Source organism: Ochotona princeps, chromosome 18 (genome assembly GCF_030435755.1).
Source record: "Ochotona princeps isolate mOchPri1 chromosome 18, mOchPri1.hap1, whole genome shotgun sequence".
Classification (NCBI taxonomy): Eukaryota; Metazoa; Chordata; class Mammalia; order Lagomorpha; family Ochotonidae; genus Ochotona; species Ochotona princeps.
The window spans coordinates 3,231,040-3,252,398 of record NC_080849.1 but is presented as its reverse complement, the minus strand read 5'-3'; the positions used below and the strand labels follow the sequence as shown (position 1 = coordinate 3,252,398).

Below are 21,359 nucleotides of genomic sequence, written 5' to 3'. Positions count from 1 at the left end.
CCTATGTACAAATACAAAACCTCACAGATCCACAACACACACGCAAAACGAAACTCACAGGTAAAACACGAGAGGAAGAAAATGTCTGCCGTCAACCTGGCACGTGTAACTCTGGCAGGGGTGGCATCAGGTGAGGCAGGGAAGCTGCCTCCGGGGTCGCCTGTGCCCGAGTGCCAGCACTGCCCTCAACCCCGCTTCCTGCCGACACACCCAGAGAGGCAGCGCCAGGCTCAGGCAACTGAATCCCACGACCCCGGTCCAGTGTTGGTCTGACCCACCGCCAGCATTCACGGGCATTTAGGCAATGAATCCACAGATTGGGAGAGGCCTCCCTTCTCCCTCTCCTCTTTCAAAAAGTTAAATAACCATTTTTTAAGATGGAACCAATCTAACATAAACAAACGAACATTCAGTTAGAAAAAAGACAGTAAAGGCAACACAGACTGGAGCAGATCTGAAGTGTTCTAGCGCCTCATTTGAATTCTCGCGATGCCTTATAAGGTAGGTTCTGATGTTATCTTCATTTTTCCAGCAAGGACATGATGATAGTTAAGAAAGGTTATGCAAATAGTAAGGGGTGGCTCTGAATGTGAGTCCTAAAAGGATTATCTATAGCCAGCAGTATGGTCTCCGTAAAAACCATAAACCTCTCAGAGTATTTTTTTTAAAGCCAATGTAACATTCAATGACACATACATTTTAAACAGTTAGACATAATTTCACATCTCAATTCAGGTATTTTCCAACACAATGTTCATGACACCAGTGATGTAACCATGAAAAATGGAGCTCTGATTAGAAGGGCAGGTCAATAAACCATGATAAAGCTAAAAACGGAATGGCATGCAACCTTTCAAAGTCAACTTTGCGAAAACCATCCATGGCATCCGAACACACAGCGTAGTGTTAGGGAGAACTGAACACACTGTTCACATTAGTTAGAAACAGAACTACAGATTCAAAAAAAACATCAAAATGTAAACATTTTGTCCTTCGTGATTTTTTACTTTCTTAAAAACCCCTACACATTTTGAATTTTCAACTCCTATAATAAAAATGGCAACAGTTTTTTAATGTATTTTCATAGCAACTCAAATAAAAAGTCAAACGGAACTTCTAGTTTCTAGGCCAGCACCAAAAGCAGCTTGGAAGTCATCGCTCTATTCTAACAGCTGAAACGCAGACTGAAAACTCAACAATTCTTACGCGCACCACAAATGCAGGGAAGACATTAAGGCAAACCACTTTCCACAAACTAGAAAGTTAGGAAAAGCCACAGAAAGTAAAAGATGGAAGTACTGCAAGAATCCATGCTAAATGAAGGCCTTTCTTATAAACAGTTGAGAATTCTAATGACTTCTTGCCAAACTAAGCAAACAAGAAATAGATAGAGTTAAATATTTAAAGTAGCAAATATTCAAAGTAAAAAAAAGAATGCCCACCAATCTAGAATTCTGTGAAGCTGAAGGTTAAAAAAAAGTCTCTCTCAGACAACAGCTGAGAGTGATTTTCTCCCAGTAGACTGGTCTTACATGAAATGCAAAGAGAAAAATTTTAGGAAAGTAACAAGTCAGAAACACAGGTCTGCATGTAGGCATGAAGAACGAACAAGCAAAGACTAACAACAGCTTTCACATTCTGACTCATAACTGCTCTAACCAACAAGAGTTTGCTCAAAATAAAAAAAAAATTGGATCAACCAGGTACATGCATATTTATGATCCGACATGCTCACAAACACTGCAATGCAGTGAATGAGAGTACGGCCCAGCGACAGGAGGGAAGCAGGATTATTTAGTTACAAGGAATTTGGTACCATGTGTAAAGCACAGTGCTCCCTCAATGTGGACTTGGGATAACTGCATATTACAAATTCTAGGCTAACAACTAAAAATAGCTATAAGAAGGAGTATGCTTGAAAGACTAAGAGGGGACAGAAACTGTAAATTCGTAGAATACACGATTTAAACCACAAAAGATAGGAAAAGAGTGGAAGACATAACTAACAACAGAGAACCAGGTAACAACAGGTACAGTAACAAAAAGGTGATATTAATTCATCACCTTTAACACTACTGTTCTAACTACACCAGGCAGGAGACCAAGACTGTCACTGCGAGCGCAAAAAGAAACCCAATTTAATTCTAAAGACACACGTCAGTTAAAACAGGCAGATGGAGAAAATATACCATACTAACAACTATCAAGACAGTGAGAGTAGCTATATTAATTTTGTAGACAACAGATGTTAGAAAAAAGAAAGGTATCAGGGATAGAGAAGGGCATTAGATAATGATAAATGGATCAATTCTCCAAGAAGATATAGCAATCTTTAATGTTTATGCACCTAATAAGACAGCAACAAAATATATGAGGCCAAACTGACAGAAGTGCAAGGAGAAATAAATGAGTCCACTACCATAGCTGGAGCCTTGAACATCCTCTATCAGAACCGGACAGATCCAGGAGCTACAAAGTCAGTAAGGACACAGCTGACCTCCACGTCATCAGTCACCTGGAAACCCAACAGCATCTGGGACTCACAACAGCACAACACACGTTCTTCTTAGGTTCACACAGAACATTCACCAAGAGACAAAATTATGAACCACAAAACCACAGAACACACCTGAACAAATTTCAAGAATAGAAACCACAGGATGTCTGCCTTAAACCACAACGGAATTACACTAGAAATCACTAACAAAGTCATCAGGAAAATCTCACAACACTTGGAGTAAACAACCTGCTTCTAGATCACTCGTGAGTCACAAACGAAATCTCAAGAGAAAATTTTAAAATATTTTTAATATTTTCAAAATACAACTTGTCAAACTTTGGGTATGTAGTGACAGCTGTCCTTTGAAATGTGCAGTGCGGGACACGTACATCAGACAGAGGGAACAGAGGAAGCACACACGCGACCAGGTCAGAGCGGGAGCGAACCAGGCCAAGCAGAAGCAAAAAGAACCAAATGCACAGCATTTATCTGTATATCCGAAAACAGGAAATCAATCCAGAAAATCAATTAAACCAAACGCTGGTTCTTTGAAAAGATCAATAAAATTATCAAGTATCTAGCCAGGCAAATTAAGAAAAAAGAGAAGAAACAAATTACTAATAGCAGAAATAAGAGAGGGTACCATTGGTATAGATCGCATGGCTATTAAAAGGACAATAAATGAGTACTGCAAACAATGCAAAATCCACAGATTTAATAACTTAGACGAAAACGAATAATTCGTTGAAAGACACAATCTGCCAAAACTGGCACAAAATGGACAATCTGAATCAGTCTACACATATTAAAGAAATATAATCAGTAGTTATCAATCTTGCAAAATAGAAGGCATTTAGGTCCACATGAGTTCACTGGAAAATTCCTCCAAACATTATAGGAAGAAATTAAATCAATTCCGTATCGTCTCTTTCAAAAACTAGCAGCAGAATGTATCCTTCCTAACTCATTCTATGAAACAAGCACTGTGATTTAGAAATCAAAGACACTGTAAGAAGTGAAAATTATAAACTGCTATCTCTTGTGAACATCAATGCAAAAATCTCAACAAAATATGAACAAATCAAACTAACAATGCTGTAAGGGAGTTAAGTAGATTTTATCCTAAGTATGCAAAATCAGTTCACTTGAAAATCAATTCATATAAACCACTGGATCAACAGGCCAAGGAAGAAAAATCACTTGGTTATAGTTATAGACAGAATAAAACACCTGACAAAGCCCAACAACCATTTATAACAAAAAAAATTTAGTCAACTGGGAAGGGAGGTGAACTTCTTCAACTTAGTAAGAATATTTACAGAACAGTTTCCAGCTGACCTAGTACTCGGTGGTGAGAAACTCAAGGCTTCCTGCTATATCGGGAATCTTAAAACCACACTGGAAGTCCCCAGTTTAGCAATAACAGAATAAAAGGAAATTAAAGGCATCCTGATTAAGGAAGGAAAAAAAATAAAACCATCCTTGTTCACAGATGACATGATCATCTGGAAAAATTTCAAAGCATTTCCAAAGAACAGCCAGAATCCAGAGTAGGGACATCACCAAACACTGGTGAGGAAATGGAGCCATGCCACCTGCAGGATGGAGGCGCTGGAAGACATGTGCCCAATTCGCATGGAGATAAACACATTCCCACCACACGATCCCGCAACCACACTCCTTCACACGCATCATCAAAGCAGCCCAACACAAAGCTAGACACAGGCATCTCCAGCAGCTTTGTTATACATCTGCCAAAGCTTAGACACAATCAAAAAAATGTCCTTCAGCAGGCAAATGGATGAAAACCAAACAAATCCCGTGGTATATATCTTGATGATGGACTATCACTCCGAAAAGCAAGGAGCTCCTGAGCCACAAGAAGACATGGAGAAACCTCCACTGTGTCTTACTGACTGTATAATCATGATTCCAACTGCATCACATTCGGGAAAACAAGGAACTGAGAAGACAACAAGATGATGCTTTCCAGGAAACACGGCACGGCCACGAGGGCGTCTGAGGGAGTGAGGTTCCCGGCAGGACACTACAAGGGTGGACACATGTGAATTACACATCAACTGTAACATTCTACCCTGGCAAAGGGTGTCAATAACAGAGGCTAATGTACTTGAATTAAGAGATAAGGGAAGCCCACCTCTCTCTACTCTTTGTTGGGAAACTAAAACTGCCCTATAAAAAGTATTTTTTTAGTCAAATGACCAAAGTAAAATACTTAGTTATTTAAAAATGATTTCTCGGGCCCGGCGCGACAGCGTAATGGTTAAGGTCCTCGCCTTGAATGCATCAGGATCCCATATGGGCACCAGTTCTAATCCCGGCAGCCCCGCTTCTCATCCAGCTCCCTGCCTGTGACCTGGGAAAGCAGTCAGGATGGCCCAGAGCCTTTGCACCCTGCACCTGTGTGGGAGACCTGGAAGAAGCTCTTGGCTCCTGGTTTCAGATCAGCACAGCAACAACCATTGTGTCCACTTAGGGAGTGAATCATTGGACGGAAGATCTTCCTCTCTGTCTCTCCTCCTCTGTGTATATCCGTCTTTCCAATAAAATAAATCTTTTAAAAAATTATTTCTCTTTGCCGTTTCTACCATCATTCCCTGCCCGATACTGGTAAAAACAGACTACAACATACTATAACATGTAAAACCTTTTACCTTCATCTTCTGAAACTCAGTAACAGCTCAATACAAAGGTCAACTAGACAGCCCTCCCAGCAGGCTCTGTGACTCTCATCAGGCCCTTCGGGAAGCCCTACTTACTTCAAAGACACAACTGAGTGCAGCCTTCCTTCCGTGGGCTGCACCGTCATCTCACAACCAGCAGAGTACGACGAGTTAGCATGGCAGGCCTGATACTGCCGCTTTTCAGAAGGGTTTGCCAACAAGGCTGGCCACCAGGAGTGTGCCCACTCAACACACCTCTCTGTATATCTGATTTTCCAATGGAAATAAAATAAATCTTTAAAAACAAAGGGGGAGGGATACAGAGCTCCAAGAAATAAACACCATCAAACTATCCACAACTTACTCTGCATTCTTCATTGGGATCGTTTTGTCTGAAAGCAAACATTTCAAAATCCTTTGATTACTGGTGTTCCTTATATATTCAATTCTAGAACCATTTAGCCAATCTCAGGCAAATCACTCTACATAATACATTCTACTCTGACCCTCTAAACACTTCGCCTAACCTTTAAAGGATGATATACACAGAAATGTATATAATTCACTAATGGTGAATTAATTAAAACAGCCAGTAATTCCTTTTCTCTACAAGTACACTGCTTAGAATGTATAGCCGCAGGCCCTTTTCGCCTGGCGACCTGGGCATGGGAGTCTCTGAGTGTGTCCAACATATGCTGATTACAGATTCTTTTTTCACTTTCTTTTTTTTTTTTTAAGATTTATTATTATTGGAAAGCTGGATATACACAGAGGAGGAGAGACAGAGAGGAAGATCTTCCATCCGATGATTCACTCCCCAAGTGAGCCGCAACAGGCCGGTGCGCGCTGATCAGAATCCGGGAACCAGGAACTTCTTCCGGGTCTCCCACACGGGTGCAGGGTCCCAAAGCTTTGGGCCATCCTCTCCTGCTTTCCCAGGCCACAAGCAGGGAGCTGGATGGGAAGTGGAGCTGCCGGGATTAGAACCGGCGCCCATATGGGATCCCGGGGCGTTCAAGGCGAGGACTTTAGCCGCTAGGCCACGCCGCCGGGCCCTCGCTTTCTTTTTTTAAAAAGATTCAATTTCATTGGAAAGTCAGATCTACAGGAAGAAGTAGAAACACAGAAAAAAAAAGATCTTCTACTGCTGGTTCACTCCCCAAATAGCCACAATGGCCAGAACTAAGCCAATCCAAAGCCAGGAGGCTCTTCCAGGTCTCCCATGTGGATATTGGGCCCCAAGGACTTGGGCCATCCTCCACTGCTTTACCAGGCCATAAAGAGAGAGCTGGTGTAATACAATGTAATTAATGAATAAATGAATAGAAAAAAAAAAGAGAGAGAGAGAACTGGATTGGAAGTGGGAACAGCCAGGACACGAACCAGTGCCTATACAGGATGCTGGCACTTGCAGGCAGAGGATCAGTCTGTTGAGCCACCGCGCTAGCCCCAATATTCACTTTCCAAATGTCATCAGCACCTGAGTAGTAAGTGCATGTGTTTGACAGTAATCCACATTGTCTATTTCCATTTCACTGTCATGTCACAATACAAAGTGGTTTATCAGAGAGAGAGAAAGGAAAGAAGAGGAGGAAGAGGAAGGAGGTAAAGGAAGCACAGACTAAGCATGCACAACAACAGCTCTTCTAACAGAGGGACGTCAGGTGGCGTCCAACTTCACGCTGCCTTGGACTGCATGGTGGTAACACTGTTTTCTATTTCTTACTTTATTGTATCTTGACAAAAGGATTGCAGACTCAGCTCCACAAGCTGAATAATAAATTCACTTTGGGAGTTCTTCAGCGAAGCTGCAATGTATTCGTGGACTAAACTGGTACAGCCTCATGATCCTGATTCCAAGAGAGAATGCTGGCAACGACCTGCCGCATGACCAAAGGAAGCTCTGCAGGGAAATGGCCCTCCCGCATGACCAAAGGAAGCTCTGCAGGGAAATGGCCCTGCCGCATGACCAAATGCAGCTCTGCAGGGAAATGGCCCTGCCGCATGACCAAATGCAGCTCTGCAGGGAAATGACCCAGAAACACTTAATCCTTTCTGCTGCTCCATGACCCTGCTGCCCAGCCTGGCCCACTTTCCTTTAAGCTGTCTGCACACTGCCTATTCTACCCCATCCACATCTTTCCTGCACACTCCAGGAATTCCCACTGCTACCCCTCTAAGTATAGGCCTGCAGCCCTGCCCTCCGAGCTTCCCAGCATCTGAAGTCTCGCTGGCGGGAGCCTGGCCTGCCCAGCACAGGCACAACCCTTGCATTCAGCAACTGTTTGCTAACAACTGAGCAGAATGCACAAAGCAGCTTGCCCCCTGGCTTCCTATGGCAGCTCCCAAAGGAAGGTCTTCTTAGCATCCCCCGAGAATGCAGAGCCCAGAGCCACCTAAGTGCCAGGGACATGATGATAAAACACTTAGCCTTGATGGGAACAAAGTGTTTTCAAAAAACAAGGAACAAGTGCTGTGCGTTCCACTGCAACAGCAGGCTGGAATCTGCGGCTATACCACATGGTACCCCAGGAGACTCTCAGACAGAGCGGAAGTTCTTAGTTTACAAATCAGACACTCTGATGGCGACAGCACCCTCTGCTGGTTCTCAGTGGTACAACCACTGGAGAGGAAGCACATCTGAGTGCATGCTCACCGGATGACACCTTCCTGGTGTGGAAAGTCTTACTGTGATCCCCTACCCCGTTTCCCAATATCCTTCACTGAGCGTCATCTGCTGCACACTGGATAAACACACCCTCAAGAGGATTCGCAGCATGCACGGAGCTGGTTCAAATGCTACCAGCAGGCAGCAGAGGAACACCCTCCCTGACCACACCCGTGGTGCCAACACCCCACAAGGAGAACCCTAACCCTAACCCAGACAGCACAGCACCAAGACGCCAGCCTGTGCAGGAGACGGTTCAGGCCCACGGCTCTGAAGTCACGTGGGCCCCGGAGTGGCCCAGAAGGGACCACGTGCTTTCTCCCAGGCGCCCAGCTGCAGGCTCACCAGCACTAATACGGAGACTGGCTCAGTGTGCAAGGATGACAACATTCAGAACAAATGAAAATGGAAAACAGCACTGCTCAAGGATGTCCCCCCCATCATCATCATCATCATGAGGGGTGCTGGACAGGATACCCACTTCCCACATTTGAGCATCAGAGTTCAATTCCTGCCCCAGCTCCCAACTCCAGCTTCTGCTCATGCACATCCTGGGAGCCAGCAAGTGGCAGCTCAAGTAGCTGAGTCCCCAGCTCCCAGGTGGGAGACCTGACCAAACCCCAGCTCCCAGCCCCAGCCAGTGTGCACGCCTAGACCTGACCAAACCCCAGCTCTCAGCCCCAGCCAGTGTGGACACCTAGACCTGACCAAACCCCAGCTCCCAGCCCCAGCCAGTGTGGACACCTAGACCCGACCGAACCCCAGCTCCCAGCCCCAGCCAGTGTGGACACCTAGACCTGACCAAACCCCAGCTCCTAGCCCCGACCAGTGTGGACACCTAGACTGACAAACAGCTGATGGGAGCTCCTGCTGGCCATCTCTGGAACTACCTTTGTCTCTCACTGTCTTGATAGTTGTTAGTATGGTATATTTTCTCCATCTGCCTGTTTTAACTGACGTGTGTCTTTAGAATTAAATTGGGTTTCTTTTTGCGCTCGCAGTGACAGTCTTGGTCTCCTGCCTGGTGTAGTTAGAACAGTAGTGTTAAAGGTGATGAATTAATATCACCTTTTTGTTACTGTACCTGTTGTTACCCTGGTGCCTTGCAAATAAAAACTTAACAATAATTTTTAAAGTGATATCTTAAAAGAATCCATAATTTATTTCTTCACATTATAAAATCCACAAACTTCTTAGCTTTGCCTAAAGCAATGAAAGCCAGAAGCAATGTGCATTCCCCAGATGGAGACCACAGTCTCTAAGGACCATCTCCACCAGAAGGTTACACCTCCTGAAGAAAACGACCCATGAAGAAATGGAAGCTGTTGCTAAAAATCTTCTCCCATGGAAAACAAATTCTACCAAACAGTTAAAGAAGAAAACTGCCGATTATATACAAAAAACCTCCAAAAAACTGAAAAGAAAGGAACATTTTCATATTTATTCTAGGAGAAAAGCAGTGAGCTGGGACCAGAATCCCACAATGACATTAAAACCACCTGGGGAATGTAACAGGAGAAATGCAGCAGGGATAAGAAGCCAAATAACTTGATATGAGCTGTGCAAAGCCAGTGCAAAAACTAGTGAAGAGATTTCTGAGAAAATGAAAAGCATTCCACAACCCTGGACTGCACATGTCCACAGCACAGACTGTCCACACGTGCCACAGAAACCACAAAGGGGTAAAGAACACTCCCATACTAGCACAGGGCTGCTGGAGGGGCGCAGAGGCCAGCCTGAAACAGGCACACTAGCCCTGCTGAGGAAACTTTTTGCTTCAAAGAGATTAGACATTACTGAATAAATAGAAATATAAGAGTCTAAAGTGAAGAGAGACCTCAAAGTCACTTTCACTGCAAAGATCACTATTTCAGCATTTCATAATCTGGTAGTTAAAACGCAAAAAAGCAAGCAGTTGCTTCACCTTTATGTAAGTTCAACCCATAAGCGTGACAGCACAAAGCTCTTTGTAAAAGCCCAGCTAATACATGCACAAATAATGAGCAATCAGAGTCTCTAAGCTTGAGGCGTAACACTGCTGATGCTACTGTCAAGTCTCTTAAGCAAATGACTTGGGGGACACTGTAACAGCAAGGCTGGAAAAGAACACCTCTACAAGGAACAGGTCTCACGGTCACCACGGCAACCTGACGGTGGAATTTGGTCTCACGTTACATGCCTCTTAACAGGAGGCAAAAGGAAGTATATAATTTCTACCACAAAAATATCCTTATTAAAAATGCTAACCTTGAATCCACACCGAGACCCAAGTTTACAGAGCACAGAGTAACATAAGAACAGGCACCCAGGCATGAGGCCGCCTCAGGCATTTTCTCTGGCTTGGCTGACAGCCCGCCTGGCTGTGCACACAGCCTCTGCCCAACTCCGGCATGTGAGAACACCAAGGCAGCAGAGCCAGGGCACAGGCCACTGCCCCCTTCATTGTCAACACGGACGGGGCTGCACAGGCCTGGCTGCAAGCTCTACCAAACTCCTTTAAGCATCTTGGGAGGGAGGAAAACAGAAAAACAGTAAGGACAACAGTACAAAAGGTGGGTAGAGACTACAGCTAGAAGGCAGCGAGAGCGGGGAGGGAGACAGGGTCAGAGGCCAGGGAAGGTATTGCAAAAGTTTCAGAACGATGTGCCGATTACAAAGTGGTCAGTGCTTAACTTAATGCAGAAAGTGTTTACCTGTTTTCTACAACTTTAGGTTTAATAATGATATGAAACCTGAACTGCCTTCACCTTTCTTGGTGAAGAGATTACGAAACGTCCCACACAGGTAGGAAGTCCCACCACTGTGCATGTCCACATGGAGCTGGTAGCCATGCAGTCCACAGCCTGGGCTGTCGTCCAGCACAGGATTATGAGGCGGCGGCTCATACGGACTGAAAAGCAAAACAGAAATTTATAAACAGTAAACGGAAAAAACTCTTGTGCTGGAAACAATATTTTTTAAGATTTACTTTTATTTTTATTAGCAAGTCAGATACACAGACAGGAAGATCTTCCGTCCAATGATTCACTCCCCAAGTGACCACAACAGCCAGAGCTGAGTCAATCCGAAGCCAGGAGCCTCTTCCAGGTCTCCCACACAGGTGCAGGGTCCCAAGGCTTTGGGCCATCCTCGACTGCTTTCCCAGGCCACAAGCAGGGAGCTGGATGGGAAGCGGGGCCGCCGGGATTAGAACCAGCGCCCATATGGGGTCCCGGTATGTGCAAGGCGAGGACTTTAGCCACCAGGCTACACCAAGCCCATGAAACAATTTTTAAAAGTAACATCTGCTTTCATGCTTCACAATAATTTTCAATACCATGAGCTCAAAGCAACTGCTCTGTGTCCCCCCTTTATCAACTTCTACACAAAGGAAGCAAAGACAGGAGCTGCTCAGGCAGCCATAAGACCACCACAAGACAGCCACAGCTTCCTGAGCTCCACTCCAGGGCCCAGCTGCCCAGTTCTGTCCTGGGACTTAGAAAGAGAAACCTTACTATACAGAGTAGCAAACTCAGAAGCACCCAGCAGCGTTTCAGGTTAAAAAAAAAAAAAAAAAAAACGAGTGCCCAGGGGAAGGGCAGGGGAGAGCTGTAGGGAAGGGACACAGCATTCCAACCAGCAGCATGGAAGACACCCAGGGGACAGACGAGGCAACACCTCCGCCAGCCGCACTCAGAGCTGTGAGTCCAGGAACGCACGGCTTCAGGGGGCAGTAGCAGCACCTTGTAATACTGAAGCAATTCAAAATAAAGCAAAGGTGTACTCGAGGATAATCTAGGGGCCAATGTGGCGGCGTGCCAGCTTAAGACTGCCTGAGATTCCGGGTTCGTGTGTGCCAGTTAGAGTCCCAGCCGCTGCACTTCCAACACAGCTCCCTGCTGACAGCCTGGGAAAATGGCAGAGGACGGCACAATTGCTGGCACCCTTACACCCACGTGGGAGACGCGCAGGGAGCTCCTGGTTCCTGCCTTCGCCTGACCCAGCCCTGGCCACTGCAGCCAAGGGGGCAGTACGGCGGTCAACTGAAGATACCACTCTCTCTCTCTACTCTTTTCTTCTCTTTCTTTCTCTTTCTCTTGCTCTTGCTCTCTCCTTCCCTCCCTCTCTAACTCCGCCTTTGCAACAGACAACCCTTTTAAAAAGAGGGAAAAATATTTTGGGCTTGTGCTTAATGACGAAAGCAGAATACCCTTGTGACTGTCATCAGGATATTAACACGCCATCCTTTACACTGACTTACGGAAGCTGAATCCATCCCTACGCAGATACATACAGTGAGTTCGAGCCCAGCGTGCTCCTCTCCACAAGGTGATGGAAGTGAAGGCTTGCCACAACAAAAGCCAGCTCTGCCTTCCTCTGAAAAGGTAATTAGAAAGAATACAGTTTTGTACTGAAATATTTTAGCTTTTCACAAGGTCGTTGCGAACACCACAGCACATTCATCTTATGGATAGATGCGGTTTCTTACAACTCTAAGACTACCATGGTGCTAATGCACTATTACTGCTAATGTGTTATTACTGTCTAATGAGACTTACATGTCATATCAACAGAACCACAATTCACCCAAGAATGTAGCACACAGTGCCACGTACTCGGCACCAGTACTTCTGATGTCAAAACATTATAGTATCTACGATGACTGCAGAGATAGATGAACTGTTTCAGGCTGTTTCAACTCTTTTCAAAGATCCCAACACTGCTGTTTCAGACTCCAGACTGATTCTAAAGCTGCCAAGCATTGCTGCCATAACGCTCCTGCTTCGGCTAGCTGCTGGCATGGCTCCCCTCACCCATCAGGCCTGGGGAGGAGCTCCTAGCCAACCCTGCCTAGATCGACCCTGGACACACGATGTCTGTACATTGGAGGTGCCATTCTCCAACAGCTAGGCGACAAGAAGCCGATCAACCAGAGCATACTGTAGGCCAAGGCAGAGGGGGGAATTCAAGCCACGAATGCACAGCAAGCAAACCGATGCTTCATCCTCACATAGGCCTGGGAGGAGGGAGAGATGGGTGCCCGCGCTTAAGCTGAGAAAAGGAGAGGGTTCAAGAGGACAAGGGCAAACCAAGCCGTGGGTCTCGATGCTGCTGCTAACAGTGGGATCACTGCTTTGGGCTCGTGTTTAATGATGTTTAATCCTGTCATCAGGACACTAAGACGGCATCCTTTACACTGACTTACAAAAGCCAAATTCATCCCTACACAACCACGTGCAGCGTGGTCCAGCCCACGTGCTTCTCTGCACAAGGTGGCGGAAGTGAAGACTTGCACACTGCAGTTCTCAACGTCAAGTCTGAGAACATTCTGGAGAGTGACCACCAGGCAAAGGCACGGATGTTTCCCACAGAGGCACAGCCACACGGACCGTTCCACACTGCAGTGACCGCCGGGGAGAGAGCGGCAGGTGAGGGCACTCAGCATGCACGGGGCAAAGGCTCACATCACAGGCACGTCCCCTTGAAAGGCACATCACACCGACTGCCACACCTCAGTCATTAGCAGTCTGCTGGGATATGACTGTGCTGAATACACTGGAGACAGCCTCGACAGAGAGGAAAACGAACAGAAGCAGAAAGAGGGAAGATTGGAAGGGGGAAGAAGGAAGGTCTCAGAAAATGAAGGGAGCAACACCAAGGCAGGAAGAGGTAGCTTGTCACCTACGAGATGACAGCAAGCATCCAGGGTCACAGAGAAACACGAGGGTGCCAGGGGGCAAGACGCAGCGCAGCTCTGCAAGGTCTCCAAGGATGACAGGTGGGGTCCCACAGAATGGCGGTCAGTGCGGGCAGGAGGGAGAAACAGCACAGGACACACAGTGACCTTACCTTCCAGAGCCCCACCAGGAGGCCAGGGCTTAGGCAGAAGATCCGAACGAGTCTGTCACAGCCGATCACGGTGCATTCGGTTAAATGACTGAGGTCATACTTGGCAATTAAAGAGTACCAACGAGGTCTGTGAGCAGCCATGCCAAAGAAAGGGGAGAGAAATGAGACCTGTAGTGTCGTCAACCCTGACTCGTCACCCCAGGGCACTCTGGGAGAGCGTTTACAGATGTGCTAAGTGGCATGCTTGTACACACAGAAGGCAAAAGGCACACATTCCAATATTTTAAACCCAGCTGTGCTCCCCTTCACTCTACCTCTGTCAGAGCAAGCTGAAGAGGGGGAGACCCTCTGCCGTCGCCGGCCCGCCCCGCACCCAGGCCCCACACAAGCCCACAGGTGGACTCTCGGTGCGCACGCTGAACACCAAAGAGCGAACTGATCACAAGCGCGATGGGATGCTGCACACAGCAGAGGAGGAGTCTGCAGGCTAGCTGAAAGCTCACGCTTCTTTACTCCTTACCAAGATAACACAGACACTGAAACCAAAATACAGAAAATCAATCTAGGCCCAAAATCATGACAACCTTCATGAAGGAAACACATTACAAACTCTGTCTTATCTCTGCATCTAATCCTGAGCCGTGAGAAACAAGAAGGCTCGGCCATTCTTCGGCAGCAGACGCATCCTCATGTCCACTGCCACCGAGACACCGGGCTGTCACGGCCAGGAGGGGAGATCTCTACAGTCGATCAACAGCACAGCCCTACAGCCAAGCTCCCAAGCAGTGGGGGCTAGTTTGCCAGAACCCAACAACAAGCCAGCAGTCATCTAGGTGCAAACCTAAAAAGGATGTCAAGAGTGGCGCCAATTCAAAGCGGGAGCCAGAACTGAGCAGCACCAAAGCCAACACAGATCCCCGACTCCAGTCCTGCAGTAACTTCTCCACAGAATCATTTGCGTTGAGAACTACAGCTGGGGTAAGAAGTGGGCAGAGAGCACGCACGTGAGCTCAGCAGCAGCAGAACAGACCTGCAGGAGGAGGAGCACAGGTCGGAACTGCGAGTGCGGATTAGCGACAGCAGAGGTAAAACCTCAGCTCCCCGACAGTGACCCCTCCGCTCGCACAGGAAATGGCCAGGACAGAAAACTGAGAAAGCAGCCACTGGCTTGGTCTGCACACTGTGTGAACATGCCTGCTGGCGCCTTCAGACAGACGGGAAGCACTGAGCCCAGGGGCCTTCATCTCACAGACACGGACACTAGTCAGCACTTACCCACCAGTCCTCATCGCTAAGCATGAAGTGAGACAGCACGAAGCGCAGAACGGAAAATGCTGAGAAGGAAGAAAACCTAGAGGCTGCCTAGAAAGGGAACACCCAAATGTATCTTGCCTCAATATGACTTTCACTGAGCTAGAGGACATTACCAGATAAAAATCTCTTGGCTGTCACACAGGTGTGCACAGGATCCGCTGTCCAGCAGGACGGGCGCACTGCCTTCTCAACTCGCAATAAAAGCACCAATCAAAACAGATTCCTGAAAAACACTTCTTTATTTCAGTTTACCGAAGACTTGCTGAAACCCATCAGATTTTATTAGAAATAAACTGCACTGAATGAAGCTTGCCAATGAATTTCAGCATTTGTCACCACATCATTCGTAATGTTCCTGGCCTTGATGATGACAACTTCAGGAACAGGTCATCTTTAAGCTTTACAATCCAACATTTTCATTTTAGGTCAGTTTCTTAAGATCCTTCTAAGCAATGTTAACAATTTATTTTTCCTAATACTTACTTACAACCCTTCCTAACATACCAACTAACACACTCGCTCAGTCAACCAGCACAGGGGTCTGGGACTCCCTAAACAATCTCACACGACACAAAATCTAAGTGTTCCACTAGAAAAATCTGCTGTCTGTCGTAAAACTAAAAGAAATCACAGATACTTACCCAAATAAAAATACTATTTATAAAAAAGGAAACTGTGTTTCCAAGATATTTTCAGTACTATCATGAGAGGTCATAATTTACGATTTTTCCATCACAGTAGTAGGAAAGATTTTAGATACATTAAAACCTGGGTCCCTAAGCACTCCCAGATCCAATGACCCAGACCCAGCAGAGAAAGCTCAGAGGCCACTAAGACAGCCACCAAGGATGAGCAGCATGGAGGAGCCAACCACAGCTCTCGGCGAGCTGCAGCGGCGATGCTGCGTCCGGGGACACTGTGGAAGAACAGATTCCCCACGAGACGGCAGGACCCCAAGGCAGTGAGGGGTAAAAGGGCGGAGAGGAAGCAGCAGGAGAGGCAGACACTCCTCCGAGCTGGCAGGCAGTTTTATCTTAAGGTTTGCTAGTCCGCACAGGAGGTGAGGATGTTTCACAGGCCATAGCTTTGTGTTCCGAAAATTCCACAAACTGTCAGGCAAATATTACGGAAAGGTGATGTAAGCCTCATATTGAAGCTGGCCTCAGTGCAAAGCCACTCAGCAGCAGAATACTGAGACGTGCTCGGTGAGGGCCGCACGGCTGGCCCGTGCCTCTGTGCACCCGCCGCTCCTCTTCAGAGCAGCCACAGACACCAACCACTTCATCAGGAGCATCAGCACCCATCTTACAGATGAGAAAATGGAGACGCGGAAAGCTACTCCCACAAGGTTCCATATCCAGTAAGTTCAAGACAAAGGCACACCATATAACTAACAACCACGACTTCACAAACTTAGATTTAAACTATGATTAATGTCTGTTTACTAAAGAAGGTGACTAACCAAAGAGGTCAGTCATCAGTCACTCAGGAAACTGTTACCCAGGCTATCATTCTGCACTATTTACACACAAGGAGCCTAAATTTAGACCTAGCCATAGGAAAGAATTTTTGCTTTGCCTATTCGATAGTGATGGAAAACGACAGGAAAGTTTTTAAGATATACTTAAATTATAAAACATTGTAGTACTTTTGAATAACAAGTAATGGCATCTAATTTTTAGATGCAAGATATTGTCACCCAAAAATTCTGCCAAATTAGTACTCACCTATTTTTGGTAGAGATTTTATACCGGTCCATAAAAACTGGTGTCACACCGCACAAGTCTAAGGTTGACAACGCGGTTACACATGGCCAGTTTTTGCCATACCACACGACAGTGACTGACGTATCATTTAAGGAAAGATCAACATGCTCCATGACATATTCTTTTCCACTTTTCTCTTTCAGTACAATTGCCCAACCTAAACCAGATATTCTGCAAGAAGAAAGCAAGCTACAAATTCATACTTCATTGCAAAAAAAAAAAAAAAATGCTAAAAGCAATTTTGGATGGTATCTCTAAAGCAGCTCATTCCTTACGTCAAAGTCCACATGCTCAGAGGATTCTCAGGTAATCTTCCCTGAACACGCACTGCGTCCCAGGGTCCAACAGACAAGCATACAGGGATGCAGACTCCACCCAGAAGGAAACAGCCCTTCAAAACCCACGCTCTACCACGGCGGATCCCCGGGCCGTTCTGCTCTTCCCCAAAACACCAGGCTACTTCACACAGACTAAAAAATCATGGTATGCTTTACAGATGCTCAAAAATGCAAACACGGACCAGAGATAGTCCCCACAGTCTAAACTGCACTAATCTCTTACACGCACCATGCATGGAGCTGACACCAGACAGAAAGGTTAACCACGCTGCGCAGTAACCCTCCGGCCATTGCTGAAAGCAGGACACGCCACACACCTGAGGGCCTCCTTGGTTTTCACGGGAAGACCTGTGTAGGGGTTAACAGGCCTCAAGACCTGAGCCAGAGCCCTCTTCACAGACGCTATTTGCTTTGCGATATATTCTTTCTTCCAGTACCCAGCTTCTTTTTCCCCAACGGCCAGTAAGCTGGTACACGTGGCTGTCTCTTCCACTGGGTCAGCTTTCCAATTGGATTTTCTAGGTGGAAAAGCAGCTGAGTAGATTTTGATCCAAATAAGACTTAAGGGAAAAAGGAGGAAATGTGTTAAGTAGCAGGCACTGTCATGTTTCCACAGTAGCAGAACTACATTGGACACACACAGTAATTGTAACTAGCTCAGTTCCATGAATAAGTCAAACTGAACATTTATTGCTGTTAATGTGTTAAACTGAACTGCAGTTTGAAACAAGGGTTCAAAAACCCCAAAGAAGAGAAAGCCTGGACCCAGCGTTGTGGCTTAACAGCTTAATCCAATGCCCCAGGGCCAGCATCCCACTGGGTGCCAGCTGGAGCCCCAGCTGCTCCACTTCCAACCCAGGTCCCTGCGGAGGACAGCACAAGTCCTCGGGCGCCTGCACCGCCATGGGAAACCTGGATGAAGTTCCTGGTTCCCGGCTTCAGCCTGACCCAGGCCTGACCATCACAGCCATTTGTGGAATGAACCAGCTCATGAAAGACCTCTCTTTCTTTCTCTTTCCAACTCTGGCCTTTCTGGTAAGTAATATAAACCTTAAAAAAATAGAATGAAAAGCCTATTTGCCAGGGTCAAGTTTAAAGAGAGCACTCTCATTATTATTCTAGCTCTGTTATTTGGAATCATCCAAACCAGCGCTTCCTAGGAAATAGCAACACTGTATGCAGTGCGATTCTTCTCATTTTTAAAAATATATATGTTTTCAAAAGACCATGAAAGATACACACACATACACAAAAAAATACCAATGATGAGTGACTGAACTGTGTGCGTCGTTTTCACTTTCTGGTCTCTTAATGGTTCAAGAATAAATATGTATTGCTTTGATGAACACAAAAAATGAAGAGTGTTAAAATAATTGACAATGGCAATTAGCATAAATGTGTGTGATTACATCCCGTAGGTCAAGCATTCTGAGGAACTTCATGTACATGAACACACTTAACCCTGACAAATAAGCTTCTACCTTTGTCCTCACTGAACAGTGGACACAACTGAGACTCAGATGCAAAGTGATTCAACCCAGGTGTGTGGACTGAGGCAGAGGGTAGAACAGGATTTGAACCCAGGCAGCCTCAACCAGGGCTCTCACTGGTATCCTCTGTGTGTCATGCCCCTCAACAGCATACAGAAATTAGCTCAAAGAAACCAAAGAAGCTACCCAAAGAAGCCATGGTGCCACATGCTGGCATTCAAAGAGCTGTGACAGTCTGGCACGGTAGCCTGGTGGTTAAGAGTCCTCGGCCTGCATGCGCCAGGATCCCATATGGGCGCCAGGTCATATCCTGGCTACTCCATTTCCCATCCAACTCCCTGCTTGTGGTCTGGAAAGCAGTAGAGGACGGCTTAAGACCCACCCCCCTCCTCCCTACCTCTTCCTAACAAAGTAAGTTTCCATGACCAGTAAGTTTGGAAGGAGACACGAATTACAACTCCCTGACTCCTTGCCGTTCTCTCCGCAGGAACTACTGGGCCTCCAGCAGAGGGCTGGCCACCACTCTGTAACCCAGGGCCAAGGTTCACAGGGCAGGTGCCACAGTCCTGGGGAGACCAGGTGAAAGAGCGTCTGACTGTGCACACAACACAGCTATGCCAACCAAGAGAGCAAAGCAGTACCCTCCAACAGCAATGGCAATAACAAGCTTGTCTTTACATTACAGGCAAAAAACAGTCCTTCCTTTAAGCATATAAAGGCAGATATTTAAAATGTGATTGCAGAAAGCATTAGATACATCTATTAATGTCTAAAAAAATTCTTGAAATTACATTTTTAAAAAACAGCTTAGGGGCCCAGTGCCATAGTCTAGCAGCTAAAGTCCTTGCCTTGAATGCACCAGGATCCCACATGGGCGCCAGTTCTAATCTCGGCAGTCCTGCTTCCCATCCAACTCCCTGCTTGTGGCCTGGGAAAGCAGTCCAGGACGGCCCAAAGCCTTGGGCCCCTGCACCCATTTGGGAGACCCGGAAGAAGCTCCTGGCTCCTGGCTTCAGACTGACTCAGTTCCAGTCATTGTGGCCTCTTGGGGAGTGAACCATCGGACGGAAGATCTTCCTCTCTGTCTCTCCTCCTCTCTGTACATCTGACTTTACAATAAAAATAAATAAATCTTTAAAAAAAAGCTTAAAAATTCTCACTAGTCTTCATGACTTCCATCAAAGTGTCATCAAAACACGACCCAAAGGAGCCTAAATGGTGGCAGAGTGGATCCTTCAGCGCCCGCGTCCACTGCAGGTGCTGGTTCGTGATCTGGCTGCTCCACTTCCCATCCAGCTCCCTGCTAACGTGCCTGGGAAAGCAGTGGAGGACAGCCCAAGTGCTGGCATTCCTGCAGCCACACGGAAGACCTGAGAAAACCTCTTGGCTCCCAATGCTGGCCTGGCCGACTGTGGCCATTTGGGGAGTCAATCAGCAGGTGGGAGATATTCGCTCTGGGGGTGTGTGTAACTCTTCCTGTCACAAAATAAATAAATCTTTAAAACACACACAGAACAGAGAGGTTTGGCTTTTCCCTTACTTGTCATTGGCCAGATGATAAAAGCGCTTGCTCACGCATCCAATGCACAGCAAACTCACAGCATCCAAGTGGGAAAATATCTTCAGCAAGATTTCTGAAGGCAATCTGAGAGGGGAGAGGAGCAGAAACATCAGTCAGTAAGCACTCCGCAACTGCCCAAAGGAGGCTGGCGGCAGATTCCTCCTACAGGAAAGCCACACTCCTCTCATCTTCTATTATTGTCTTGATTCTTCTGGCATTACCGTTCTTGTCTCAGAAACCAACAGAGAGAGCAGGGTACAAAGAGCTCACCTGCGGGCATCTAAGCCACAGACACTCACTTTGACCTTAAGTCTCCCATGTTAGTATGGGCCATTCCCCGGGGAGACAGGCAAGGCAGAACTGTGCTTTTAACTATAAGAAAAATACAAAACCGCGCACCCCACACCGACACCATCAGAAAATTGTCACAGTTGCGGGGAAGAGGACTGTCCCCCAGCTCTGCCACCCCCTCGATGCCCGCACTCTGTGGCTTCTCCTAGGGCCTGCTGAGACACCAAGCCCACCAAGTGTCCTGAGGTGTCGTGTCCACTCATGTGACTCAATGAATATGATGTTGGGACATATCCTCAACATCTCCATCTTTTTCAGCCATGGTAAAGTTCTGCAAAACACGTTAAAATTGTAAAGTAGGGCCCGGCGGCGTGGCCTAGCGGCTAAAGTCCTCGCCTTGAAAGCCCCGGGATCCCATATGGGCGCCGGTTCTAATCCTGGCAGCTCCACTTCCCATCCAGCTCCCTGCTTGTGGCCTGGGAAAGCAGGAGAGGACGGCCCAATGCATTGGGACCCTGCACCCGCATGGGAGACCCGGAAGAGGTTCCAGGTTCCCGGATTCGGATTGGCGCGCATCGGCCCGTTGCGGCTCACTTGGGGAGTGAAACATCGGATGGAAGATCTTCCTCTCTGTCTCTCCTCCTCTGTGCATATCTGGCTGTAATAAAATGAATAAATCTTTAAAAAAAAAAATCGTAAAGCACCTGGGAAGCCAGCAGTGTCAGTAAACCAGAGGGCCCTTTACACATTCCATGAGCCCCAGCGAGAGGAACAGCAGAGCAAGCAGCGGCGCATGCGTGGGGCTGAGACGCAGGGCTCTACAGTCAAGGACAGAGAGAAAATCCCACCGGCCAATTCAAAACGGCTTCCCCACTCCCCCTCCTGGTGATTTGCATGATTTAGTTTTTTATTTCTGGT

At 46.7% G+C, this 21,359-nt stretch overlaps 1 protein-coding gene across 2 annotated transcripts in view; it reads right to left on the bottom strand.

Moving 5' to 3' along the window:
• Window positions 1-21,359, bottom strand: part of FBXO15 (F-box protein 15) — a 43,635-nt gene that overhangs the window by 14,239 nt on the left and 8,037 nt on the right. The window contains exons 3-8 of one of the 2 annotated variants that reach the window (XM_058677082.1): window positions 20,130-20,234; window positions 17,417-17,659; window positions 16,723-16,932; window positions 13,682-13,808; window positions 12,126-12,208; window positions 10,600-10,742 (exon numbers count right to left, since the gene is read on the bottom strand). In XM_058677082.1, the coding sequence (XP_058533065.1) occupies window positions 10,600-10,742; window positions 12,126-12,208; window positions 13,682-13,808; window positions 16,723-16,932; window positions 17,417-17,659; window positions 20,130-20,234 (911 nt within the window). The remainder of the gene's footprint in view (window positions 1-10,599; window positions 10,743-12,125; window positions 12,209-13,681; window positions 13,809-16,722; window positions 16,933-17,416; window positions 17,660-20,129; window positions 20,235-21,359) is intronic. The other variant, XM_058677083.1, reaches the window with a different exon arrangement.